Raw genomic sequence first — 12,772 nt, 5'->3', positions numbered from 1 at the left:
TCTCTCTCTCTCTCTCTCTCTCTCTCTCTCTCTCTCTCTCTCTCTCTCTCTCTCTCTCTCTTTACCTACTTATCTATCTATCTATATCTATCTGTCTATCTATTTGATCTATCTATCTATCTTTCTTTATTTCTCTTCCTCTCCTTCTTTCTCTATCGCGTTTCCCTTCATCTTCTACGGCTATGCCGCGGCATCGCGCAAATTATCAAATTTCTCTCGAGTCCGCTATCCTTATCACCCAGCTCTCGTAAACAGCTAGCTCTCCTTGAAACGGCATGCTCTTCTAAACTCCGCCAAACGCGCGTTCTGATATCTTGAATTTCGTTTTATAAAAGAATCGTACACGTCGGATTGCAGGGAGATGCCTCAGGCAGTGACTCATATCCGCGTACGCGCGCGCACGCCACGCGCACATCACGAATCGTGGCCCCGCGCGCACGAGTTGTTTCATTTAGTTTTAGTAATCCCGAGATCGGTGCCAAGCGAGATCGTACTACCAGCGGCGATACCGTCGTCGTCGTTGGCGCAACGCTCGAACGACCTGCACTGCGAGCCAAAGTTCTTCTGTAGATAGACGGACTGGCGGCGCGAGCGAGGAGAAGTCGTTGTAGAAAATGTCTAACTCTGTGAGACGCAAAGAAAAGGAAAAGAAAAGAAAAAAAGAACAAACAGCATACTACGCTTCTAATTTTAACCTAGATTTAATGAGACTTATAGTCATAGTTACTCATTTCTTACGAAGGTAGCGTTGGATATTTTTTAGCGTAAGAGCGCGCGCGACTCGGTGCCCGAGCGAGGTCTAACGCCACTTTAGTTCGATACTCGACTCGATACTCACCGAACTATCAAAAGGAGAAATTGTCGCGAGAACGATCGCCCCCCTGATCCTGATTTCAATCTAGGATAGGAACAAATTACAAATGCAACCCAATTTTTCGAGACCCGATTTAGCTGTTTTTCTTTTTATCTACGGACCGAAGTCGGACTTATTTGCTTTGTGCCGATGTCAAGCCAACGGTAAGTCGGCCTTCGGTCGATCATTCACCTGTTGTGTGTACACGACGTTCTTCGCATACGTGTTTCGAATCGTTTTTGTAGTATTCGAACGAATGAAATCTCTTACTGTACGACGGCAGGTTGGTTGTATAGTTAATCGTTTTGTAGTTGATAACAGCGAAACTTAAACATAAGAGTGCACGCCTTTAAAAGAGAAACCAGTTTTCGTTGATTAGAAAAGAAAAAGGAACGAAATTACGAGATGCATTATAATATGGTGATGATTACTGTTGCGTAGATGATAAACATTCATTTTCGTATTATTTTTCTTTTTTTATATTATATAATTTTTCTATTTAAAACATATATGTTGTTACTAAAGTCTAAGAATATAGAGCGTTGATGCGCTCTGTGATATATGATTGATTATGTATACGATATATACATTTATATATGTACATATATATACACATACACACACACTCATAAACATTGATCTTATTTACAATCTGAAGCGCGTTCATTTAATGTAGCTAGTATTTATTAGGCGTTATAAATTACATTGTGTCACTTATAAATTCAAATTGTTAATATGTACGGAATACAATTGTTTATTTTATTTGGTGAATATGCACCATCGCGCGCGTTTATAATTTCAAGGCGTGGACTTAAATAGGTTGTTTGTGCGTGAAGCTGCAATCTGATGTGTCAAGTATTCTTTCATCAGGCGCAATGCACTCTTGCGTTAGTTCCCGCAACTGTTTTAGAAATTTTGCAATTAACCACTTAATGTCAAAATAGTTTCCCTTAATTGTAGCAAACATGTTGCTCCTCATACTGACTGAATCGACCGATGTATATAACTTTATTACACACGTTTTTTTGTCAAAATTACACCATTTTTATATAATTTATTATGTAAACATGTATATTTGGACTATAAATGAAAATAAAAATTGCAAAAAATATAATTAAAATTCTAATGGACTTGGAATTCTTGACCCTCGAATCATTTTCTGAAACAGTTTTGGGGAAGATTCGGTATTTAATTACTTGGATATCTATTTTACTGCAATTATATTATCATGCAAAAAATAAATACACTCGCTGTTGTTAACTAGTGCAACGGTGATTGCCCCGATAGCTTAGAGAATTGGTTTTCTTCTTCTTCTTTTTTTTTTTTCTTTTTTTCTATTTAGCTTTGTTGGAAGAATATAACAGAAATCATCCCCAATACTTCGAAGTAAATACATTAAGTAACTTTTTATAGCGCTGGAATAATTGAGCGAGATTAAGGTAAGTTAGAACGAATGGGCAAGTACCCGAAATAAATTCTTCAGATTTCTCATTGCAAATTGTCACGTATATTAGTCCTATTTAATCCATTAGATAGGTTTTTTCAATTCGCTCGGTGCGTGATAACCCACTGCAAATTTATTGCGACGGTTAATTGGAAATACTATTAAGAAAGCTGTTAATACGTTAATTTTTATAAGCACGTGATGTTGTCCATTACTGAGCTTATGATCAAACCATGAAGTAAAAATTAGAATATTTTCTTATAACGCTTCTCCTCGCGCGCGAACTTATTTGTAAGATCATGTCTCAAAATCTAAAAAAGATATGCGTGTATATTATGTAACAAAGGTTACTATTCGTCATATATTGAATATGCTAAAGATATCGAAAAATCTTGGTGCAATCGTAGGATACATCGAGTCTGGCTATAGCGATATGTTATTTCTACTTTATCGCAGGAAACAATCCTCGTGTCCCTGTTTGACCTTGTTTCAAACTATCGTTACCATTTCGAGACACAGTAAAACCGAATGTTTTATGCATGTACTGCAGTTGTTCACTTAAGAACGCGAGCCGCGGGACGAGAATCACAACATATCGCAGTGGCCGGAATATCTTTCGTTGTAGACGAGTGGAAGATCACCAAGCACTGTGTTCGGGATTTGTTCCAGCTAGGAAGCCGACCATAGCGACTCAGATACATAGCGATCGGGACCGCGAACGCGACGGCAGAGAACGACAAAGTGGTAGCGGGATCGGCGGTGGCGGCGGTGGAAACAACATCAGCAACATCAGTAACATCAGTAACATCAATAACATCAACAACATCAACAACATCAGTGCTGGTAACAGTACTAGCATCATCGGCAACACCAGCAGCAGCAGCAGCAGCAGCAATATCATCACCAATCATCACCAGTCTCGGAAAGAGGAGCAGCTGTCCGCGCCGATTCCACCGCCGCCAACGTCTTCCGATTTAACGGCACCGGCCAGCATCTACCATTCTCGCCTGTCAAGTTTCCCAGCTCCAGTGGCACCCATCGGACCCTCTCTGGGCTCAACCTCTATATGCTCCGACAACTCTGTACCCCTTGCACCCTCTCTAGGTTCTACCTTGCCTCCTTTGAACCTCGGACCACCGACGGCCATAAGCTCTGCACGGATCGGTCCTCCGCCAATACCTTCCATACCCTCGATGCCCTCCATGTCCTCGATACCCTCAATACCTTCAATACCCACGATACCTACGATACCTACGATACCCACGATACCCTCCATTTCATCTTTAACACCGAGTGTAATAGGACCTCCACCGCCACCGCCGCTGTCCTTAGGCATGTCTCTTCCGCCCATCATTTCCATTCCCTCGTTCCATATACCTTCCGTGTCGTCGAGTACTCTTCATTCTAGTCAGCATTCAATGAGCAGCGCGACTACTACCACGGCCACCTCTTCCATTTACCACCAGCAGCAACAGCACCAATCCCTGCCGCAACAGCAGCAGCAGCAGCAACAACAACAGCAGCAGCAGCAGCAGCAACAACAACAGCAACAACATCAACAACATCAACAGCAGCAGCATCAACAACGAATGAGCAGTACGAACATCACGACGACTACGACTTGTTTGTCTAACGTGATGACGACGCACACATTGACGCCGCCGAACGGTTCTTTATCATTGTTGAATGCGATGCATCATATGACTCTAAAATCTCCGCCTTTGTCGCATGGCTTTTCCATCTCCAAAAACAAAGAAACGACAGTCACGGCGATGGGAATGTTGACCACGACGACGACGTCTATGACGACTACGACGAGCACAACGACCTCGTCGCAACCGGCTTTCGTCAGGCCTTTCGAGGACTCGTTCCGCTCCTCGACAAAGACGCAGCCAAGGCCGATAACAAACAGTCATAGTCACAGTATAGCCAATCAGATCAGTCATCACGTATCGGAGTCGCCATTGAAGCCTTCGTCTATAACGCCGGCCGTCACTCAAGCTGTAGACAGTCAGATGGTGCCAGAGAACTCGACGTTGGACAATAGCCACGTGAATTCAATGAGCAGTCAAAAACCGACGATTGTCCATCCGATCCCGTGCATTCCGCAACCGTATCATCCGCACATACCCATCTCACATGTGCCAAGTCTCTACAAACCGCCTCACTTTTCATCGTTAACGTCGTCATTGACGTCATTGTCGTCATCGTTGTTGTCGCCACATCATTACCAACAACAGCAGCAACAACAACAACTGCTGCAGCAGCAGCAGCAGTTGCAACAACAACAACAGCAACTGCAGCAACAGCAACAACAATTGCTGCAGCAGCAACAATTGCAGCAGCAACAATCCAAACTCAACATACCGACGTTAATTACCAGCTGTAGTAGCGTCAGCACAAGCGTCGTGACTACTTCGAATGGCGTGAAGCAGCAGAATAACGTGCATTACATCAGCGAATCTTGTCCGACGACGACTACGACTACGACGACAGTAGCTACCTCACGAAACGATAGCGCAACTAACTGCGTTTCCAGCGATAAAGCGATAAGCAACAATACAACAGTTACCAGTAGCAGTGGCGGCAAAGTTGCGAACGATAAGAGTAATTCGGATATCGCGACGAAGGATGGCAACGAGAAAAACGCGAGCGAGACTAAGCGACAGTCACCAAATTCACTTCAGGAGGAGGTCTTGTCTTGCGAGCAAGAAAATGACCCGTTTCCTCCACCTTATGACCCACTACCGGATTTTAGCGTTGGTGATAAGGAAAATAAGATCACCGAGATCGAATATAACACGCAATGCGATCAGAATAACGTCTTGTCCACATTACCGTTTCAATCGCACTTTCAGTTCAGCATATGTGACATTGCGCACAATTCCATGGACACAACAAGTCTTATGCAGAGCATCAAGTCCCAGGAAGTACTGCGTACTTGTCAGAACGTCTCCAATGTGCTCCTGCAGATCCCGAAGTATCAGGAGAAGCTCTTGAATTTCTCGAGCAGTAACAACGAGCTAAAGACGACCGCGTTTTGCATTACCGACAAGTGCAATAATTTGACTGAGATTTCCGTGAGGTGCGAACCAGCGGTGCTGAACGTCCCTGACATCAGCAGGGCTCTGGTGAAGGATCTTAACACCAATGAGATAACCTTTCTGGTGCCTGAGAAGCCGAAGGAACTGACGTCGTCCCTCGATTTAGCCGAGAAGAAACGCAAGCGGAAACGAGAGAAAAATACAGGCATCGTTACATGTAGCTCAGACTCAGAGGACGAGGAGGACGTCAAAGACATGGATCTTTGGATCACGAAAGGTCCGCCGGCTAAGCTACAGTATTCCGACGAGAAATTGTCCTTTCTGGCCATGTTCGGCTTGACCACGCTGAATATAAAGAATGGTAAGAAGATAACACGCGCTACTGTTATATTCAACTTTTTTGCAATCCGTCTAATTTTACCTGACATGATTTTTGCAGAGATAGAGTTGTACAAGGTCGAGAAGAGATTCAAATTGAATCCTGATCCGCCAGAACTACCTCCGGCAAAAGTAGAGCCTGTAGTAGAATCCATTTTACCGATTCCGCACGAGCATCCGGACGTTTTACTTCACACGCCAGATTTCGAGCCGAAAGTTGGCTTTCTCAGGACTATAGGCCTCGATATTATGCCTCCCAATAAAAGAGACGGTAAGTATATTTCAGATTTCTTTACTAGAATAAAATGTCTGAGTTTCTTATGTCTATGTAAAGATCTTCTAACGATTAACGTGATTACAGAGGCAGAAGAGACATGGCAGTACGTTCTACAAGATCGCAAGAAACGAAAATGCGCAAACTCCGTTACTGCCTACTGTGAAAAAATCGCCAAAGTTTACTCTAAGAATCCTCCAGCTTTACCAAAACCATCTCAAAAGATGCGACTTCTGGACAGAGTTAAAAAGAACCACATCCCGGAACGTCCACCACCGCTACCACCTTTAGTTCCAAGTATTGTTTCGATGTGTTATCCTACTTTACCTATACCTGGTGAGAATGGTGTGAAGCAACACTGTAAAACCATAGACATCAGCGAGAGCACCGAAGAAGTGAGCGAGAAGAAAGAAAAGTCGAAGTGGACTGGAATCGAGGATATTATGTACGCTTATAAAGAGTATTTGAAAGGTGCGTGTCGAGAATCCTCTGTTATACAATATTAGGGGTACCCATAAGTAAACAAGCGTTTACACAAGACTCTTATCGGTTTATATATGAGCTGTATAGTATATAAACAGTATTTTCTTAGTATGTTATTTGGATAAGGTATTCGACTTATATTATATTATTGATTAAAAAAAAATAAAAGTTCTATAGACTTTTACATTGTGTTTCATTTTGAATCTACTTCATTGCTTATGAGTACCCTTGATACATGTATATATTATACGTAATCGCATTACGATACCCATACGAAATAACGAAACGTCGCGTAATTTCCTGCTCTTTCTAGAGAAGGCACTGGAGAAGAGAATTCTGACAAGCGAAACATCAAAACTGGTAACGCAGTCGAACATCTTGCGTTCCGAAACCATTCAGTTAGAACGGAAGATTTACGAGCTCCTGTCCGCTAGAACAGCCCTTGATTCCGAGAGGCGAAAGCTCAGTGACAAAATCGAACGGATCAAAGCACTCATTAGGAACCTTAGATAGCGTCGCGTAACGCACAACACGGAAACTCATTCATCTGTGATATTATCAGCGGGTTAAGGGCCGTTAGCGCGTAAAGTACATACCGCTAAACGTAACACTTAGATAAGTAACGGTTAAGGACAATGACTTTCAGTGACCAAATGTACAGCGATCCTTCGTGTGTATTGTTTTTTGCGGATTTTATTATACATAGTACAATACCCTCTCGCCAACGTTGACGACGGATCGTGTCGGAAAAAGTGCAAGTTCTCGATTCCTGGCTGGCAGGTCCACGAGGCTGCGATCGCGTCCGCGGCTGAACGTTACCGCACTAATTAATAGATATTGTTTGGGCGCACACCTCGCCGAGAGGATCGACGAGCGCGCTCACCGATTTTGGATCGCAAACGCGGAGTCATCATATCAATCGTACACGTGGATGTGTATAAAGTTGGATTGTACAAATCGCGAAGCATCCCATCCGTGGAAAAACGCAGTTTTTACGACCGCGAGAGAGTAAACACACGACAAAGGCTTTCTAGTTTCAACTAACGGCTCTTACACTCCAAGCATAAATATAATTGTAATTTGTATCATAATATTTTAATGAAAAGAAAAATAGACAAATCGCGCGTGTAACTTATTTTATTCTGCGTAATGTGGACTTTTACGTCGAGTTATACTTGGAAGAACTATGAATATACCATGCAATTTGTATGTCGACCGATTGATAAAGTTAAGCGATAGAGAAGGGAGGAGGACATTATATAAAACAAGGATCGAAAGGACACATCGACTATATGTAGAAATATATCGGACTGGCAGAAGTGTCGAGAAGCCGCTCGCACGCAAACCATGCGACCACGTCCTCATTTTTACGTTTAACGCGATACGTGGGGTGAGATGGACTTATTCGAATGTACGAGGCAACAACACAAGAGAGCCTCGTCGCGTACGCCCCGCGTAAGTCTGACGCGCGTTGGAAAGAGTATTTATTTGGACGTTTAGAGAGTCGCAAGCGAGAATTTTACATTTTAACTTAATCGATCCTGACGACACGAGAACTCTAGTCCTACGGACATGCCCGCGCCAAGGGGAAGTGGAATCGTGCGCTGATAATACGCGTAAGATTCGGAGTAGCGAGCGAATCCTTCCTTTCGAATGTCCACCGTTCACCATTACGAACACACACGAAGGCCAGTGAATACAGTACGGGGAGGAGCGTTAAATGTCGTGTCGAGACACGACACTGCGGTACTTAGGTAATGCGACTTAATTTTTCAAAGAAAGAAACCGTGAGACACTTCGCGCGGAGCACATTCCACAAAATGAAAATGCTTGTTACCCGACCGCCAACATTCCAACGCGTCATTTCAACACGATAATTGGATGATCTTGGACTGTCGTCTTCGTACGTACGTCCGCCTACAATGGCGAACAAAATTTGGAAGAAATCGATCGCATTGTTACCTTCTAGTGTTTCTTTCCTTTTTCTTTCCTCATTTATTTCTTTTTCTTGCGTTTGACATCACGGAGTATCTAATTCCTTTCACCTTTCTCTCTCTCTCTCTCTCTCTCTCTCTCTCTCTCTCTCTCTGCGTCCTCGCAAAAATTCATCTCATTCTACTCTATTCACTACTCTATTCACTTACTCTATTCTCTTTCCTTTTTTTGTCTTTTAAATGTACCTCTTCGATTCATCATTCACCATAGAAACCGCACGGTACGTGCGACAAGACTACTACTTTATCATTTTTTCGCCGTTTCGTTCATTGAGTGCCTAACATTTCTCCCTACATTTGTAAATACTATTATTTTTATGTATTGTGTAACAAAAGGGAGATCGCCAAATGCGCGCCGGTCTCAGTCAACTGGCCAGAACAAGAGCCTAGGAGTAAATTGTTGAAAACATGAATTTGCAAAGTGTTTCTTTTCATATCCCACACCGCCCAAGAATATCCTCGAATCAATATGCAAGAGATAGAAAAATTTCTCGCTGAAGATAAAATGAATCTCTGTAGAGATTCAAGTTCGATGAACGTTTAATTATAAAGCAATTCAGTTTAAGGGTTTCCAAAGCACTCTCTATATGTGTTACAAATTGATCAATAGAGATCTTGTTCTGGAAATTTATATATGCAAAGCAAAATTTTATTGTGTTAGATTTTGTATTTATTTTGGATTTCAATATAGATATACATATTGTTAGGAATGATTAAGAAATGCTGCATATTTCTATAATCTACTTATGCTGCACAACGCATCGTTAATGAAAATAAAACATTTATCTACGCCGCTCTAAATACGAGACACAATTTGCCAAAATCCACAGAAACTATTGTGAGACTAGCAGTTCTCGATAATGATTTCATTATAAATGTATTCTAAATACATCTTTCAAGTTAAAAGTCGCGGCTTCATTCGTAACTATCACGACCGCCGTGATATCCATAATATCTAGGTGGATGATAAAATCTGTTCGTTTTTATTTTCTTACTCCTTTTACTCTTAAAATGAAATAGATCCATATCCAAGCTTGAGATCGACCGAGAGAGAAGTAACGAAGTGCGGAGAAAGTGTAGTTGAAGCTGCCATAGACATGACGCAACCTCGTAAATAACGGTCGCCAGACTAGGAACTTTTGGTAACGTGACGTGGCGACACTACGGTCGACCGTTCCCGCGCAAACAAGTGCCAGCCGGACGCGGTCGCCGCCAAAATATCGGACGTGCATGCGCGTGAGCATCGTGGTTGCGCGGGCCGCGGCTTCATTCGGCTTTCGGCGCTCATAGCTGTCGTGTCGGCGTAGCTGAGATCTCTGCGTGTGTCTTTCTCTCCCACGTACGAAAAATCAAACGCAGTCCTCAGTCAGTGAAACATGTCGGGACGCGGCAAAGGCGGTGAGTAGAAATCAGAGATTGTCCGTTGGCCGCACGTTCATTACTCGTGCCGGCGAGACCGGTCCGCGATGACGCTCGGCGTGTTCTTGCGTTTGCAGGCAAGACCAAGGGAAAGGCGAAGACCCGCAGCAGCAGGGCAGGGCTGCAGTTCCCCGTAGGGAGAATCCATCGTCTCCTGAGGAAAGGCAACTACGCAGAGCGCGTCGGCGCCGGAGCACCGGTCTACCTCGCCGCCGTGATGGAATATTTGGCGGCCGAAGTGCTCGAGTTGGCCGGAAACGCCGCCAGGGATAACAAAAAAACGAGGTCGGTGGCGAGCCCTTTCTTCCTTCCTTCCTTGCTTCCTTCCTTCCTTCCTTCCTTCCTTCCTTCCTTCCTTTCTTCCTTCCTTCCTTCTTTCTTTCTTTTCTTCCTTCCTGCCTTCCTTCCTTCCTTCTCTTGCTTCCTTCCTTTTCGTCGTCTTTGTCCCTCTTTCACGCCGTGTCTCTCTCTATCTTTCTCGTGCTGTATTTATCCAATTTTCCTTCTCACTCGCGCATCGTGATACGGCTTCCTGTTTTCTATCTCGCATTTGCGTCTCGCTCGATTTCTTTCGCACTATCGTCTCGCGTTATATGGAAGGAGGAGATATCTCCATCGTTAACTGATTCACAGGAACAATGTCTCGATTCCTTTCGACAATGTCCCCACGACTGTAACGTTATATCGTTCTGATTTCTTCGTGAAATTTCGATTGTGTCGCATGATTTTAATATTTATCAATCTCTTCACCCTTGAGTAGTGTTTGGGAATTTTCGCTCATATGTACATATACATAGTTATATGTATCGGTATATGTATGTGTATGCGCACGTCTTGACCGTGTTAACGGATTGATTATATAGATTAATGCTGCAATTCTAAGCAGAATCGTAAGTCTCGTAACTTGTTCTCGTAAGATTCGTCAGAACTTTTGAGTAGATTTACAAGTCTATGCAATATATTACTCGTACAATTACTACGATTTCTAAATATCTACGATTTCATGTAATTTACGATATTTACAAGTGCAACATATTGTGCAACATATGATATTGCATAAACTTGTAAATCTACTCAAGTTCTGACGAATTTTACGAGAATAAGTTACGAAACTTACAATTCTGCTTAGAATTACAGCATAAAATTCAATCTCTGGTATACGTATGACAATATCAATAGAAAAAATTAGAATTAAATTTCAATAAGAATATATATGATGGCATATCGTATCTATGAAGATACCACTTGTATATTTCAAGTTCAAAATTTCCTTTAATTCTCTCTCCCTGAATTACTTTAATTTGCAAAAGTTATATATTAATAAAAGAAAATTCTCATAATGCAATAATTGTGGATCTCAAACAATATAACAACTATTGTTTTAATTTATACTTGTTTTTATTTGTATTTTGTTAAATTATATAGAATTATTTAGAATTACATGTAAGGTTTAATATTTAACTTATATGTGTATTCTGTTAAAATTATATAAGTATGTTTCCTTTACAGGATAATTCCACGTCATCTACAGTTGGCCATCCGGAATGACGAGGAGCTCAACAAACTATTGTCTGGAGTGACTATTGCTCAAGGGGGTGTCCTGCCTAATATCCAAGCTGTTCTTTTGCCGAAGAAAACTGGTACTGGTGGATCTGGAAAAGGCGACAAAGCATCCCAAGAATATTAGAATATTATACATTTATAACAAACCGTACTTTAGGAATGTCTTTGTTTCTTGAAACCAGAGAATTGAATATTCCTATAAATCTGCGGCAGGGCCAGATCTACATAGTTGCGGAGGTTTTGATGGATAAAAAACATAATGATCGATAACAAACAATATCACATTATTTAATTATTCTTCATTCTTATTACGTTTTTTATGTCGAGTCTTGATAAGCATGTTTTTTTCGCATTGCTCATTGACAACCTCCTGCATGTGCACTGATTTGTGTGACATTAAGTTCATTTTTATGCCTTCCTGTAAATTGTACCAAGTCCTATACTAGACACTATGAAAAGTATAAATTACTGCCTAAGTAAAATACATGTCATAGTTATCTTAGTTAACCATGTTAGTGTTAAACTGTGCTATTTCTAAATTGCTATATTAATTTAAGAGACTGTGTGATTGTTAAATGAACATCTCCTACTATATTTAAATAGAATATTTTAAGTAGTATTGTTGCTACTATTAATATATTTCCTTTCTCTTTTCATTTCTCACATTTTTCTTTTCTTTTTGTTTAGTATGCACTATATCATTTTAGAATGTTCACAAACTTTTATTACAAATAAATCTTTACAAATGTGTAACAAAATAATCTTAAACTTTTGTTGAATGTAAACAATGTTTAATGTGAAAATAAATGGTAACACATCCCTACTTGAACCTGACATTTGTGTAATTGATTTAAGTATAAGATTTACCAGCAAAGTACTATAACATTTTTCTGCAAAGTTTACGTCGTATTAGTTACGAGAAATGACAAATGCCTTTACACAACAGTAATAAATTATAGTATTGTACGATATGTGACGAAAAAGAAAAAAAATTTGAAATTACCAAATTTCTTTGTCTTTATTGTATTGTCGAGTTAACGCATTAGATTATCAAGATCTAATTTAGTAAATAATATATCTGCAAATCCTATAATTAGGGTCTCTGTTCTCTGGAGTGGAAAGGCTGTAATTTCTGCTGATAAAGATGCATCTTCAGTGCATGCCGCTACTACCTAGATGTTGACCTAAAATACATCAATCACTTACTACCTATTGCATTTTGCAAACGCAATGTTAGTTATATACACTATCAAAAGCATGATAAAAAAGTGATAGCTTCTTGAGTTGGAATTTTCATTGTACATTTTTTGCAAGTTTCAT

General features: G+C 41.1%; 2 protein-coding genes across 3 annotated transcripts in view; both read left to right on the top strand.

Annotated features, from left to right (window-relative positions):
• The window catches only part of LOC116841806, a 107,658-nt gene extending 98,775 nt beyond the window's left edge, over positions 1–8,883 (top strand). Inside the window, exons 13-16 of one of the 2 annotated variants that reach the window (XM_032810186.1) lie at positions 2,967–5,702; positions 5,781–5,990; positions 6,081–6,464; positions 6,795–8,883. In XM_032810186.1, the coding sequence (XP_032666077.1) occupies positions 2,967–5,702; positions 5,781–5,990; positions 6,081–6,464; positions 6,795–6,910 (3,446 nt within the window). In that variant the 3' untranslated portion in view covers positions 6,911–8,883. Of the gene's footprint in view, positions 1–2,966; positions 5,703–5,780; positions 5,991–6,080; positions 6,465–6,789 lie in introns of both variants that reach the window. The other variant, XM_032810185.1, reaches the window with a different exon arrangement.
• Positions 8,884–9,675: 792 nt separating this feature from the next.
• LOC116841808 (histone H2A-like) lies at positions 9,676–12,286 on the top strand. The gene is made up of 3 exons (XM_032810189.1): positions 9,676–9,868; positions 9,967–10,174; positions 11,399–12,286. The coding sequence occupies exons 1-3, from the start codon at positions 9,847–9,849 to the stop codon at positions 11,574–11,576; spliced, it is 408 nt and encodes a 135-aa protein (XP_032666080.1). The 5' UTR covers positions 9,676–9,846; the 3' UTR covers positions 11,577–12,286.
• The last annotated feature ends 486 nt before the right edge of the window (positions 12,287–12,772 follow it).

This window comes from Odontomachus brunneus, unplaced genomic scaffold (assembly GCF_010583005.1).
Source record: "Odontomachus brunneus isolate Ranch 3 - 2012 unplaced genomic scaffold, Obru_v1 Obru_scaffold_018, whole genome shotgun sequence".
Classification (NCBI taxonomy): domain Eukaryota; kingdom Metazoa; phylum Arthropoda; class Insecta; order Hymenoptera; family Formicidae; genus Odontomachus; species Odontomachus brunneus.
This window is presented reverse-complemented; position numbering and strand designations above follow the sequence as displayed.

Coding starts and splice junctions, on each gene's coding strand:
- LOC116841808 (XM_032810189.1), top strand. CDS start 9,847: ATGTCGGGACGCGGCAAAGGCG. Junction 9,869..9,966: donor GTCGGGACGCGGCAAAGGCG/GTGAGTAGAAAT, acceptor TTGCGTTTGCAG/GCAAGACCAAGGGAAAGGCG. Junction 10,175..11,398: donor AGGGATAACAAAAAAACGAG/GTCGGTGGCGAG, acceptor TTTCCTTTACAG/GATAATTCCACGTCATCTAC.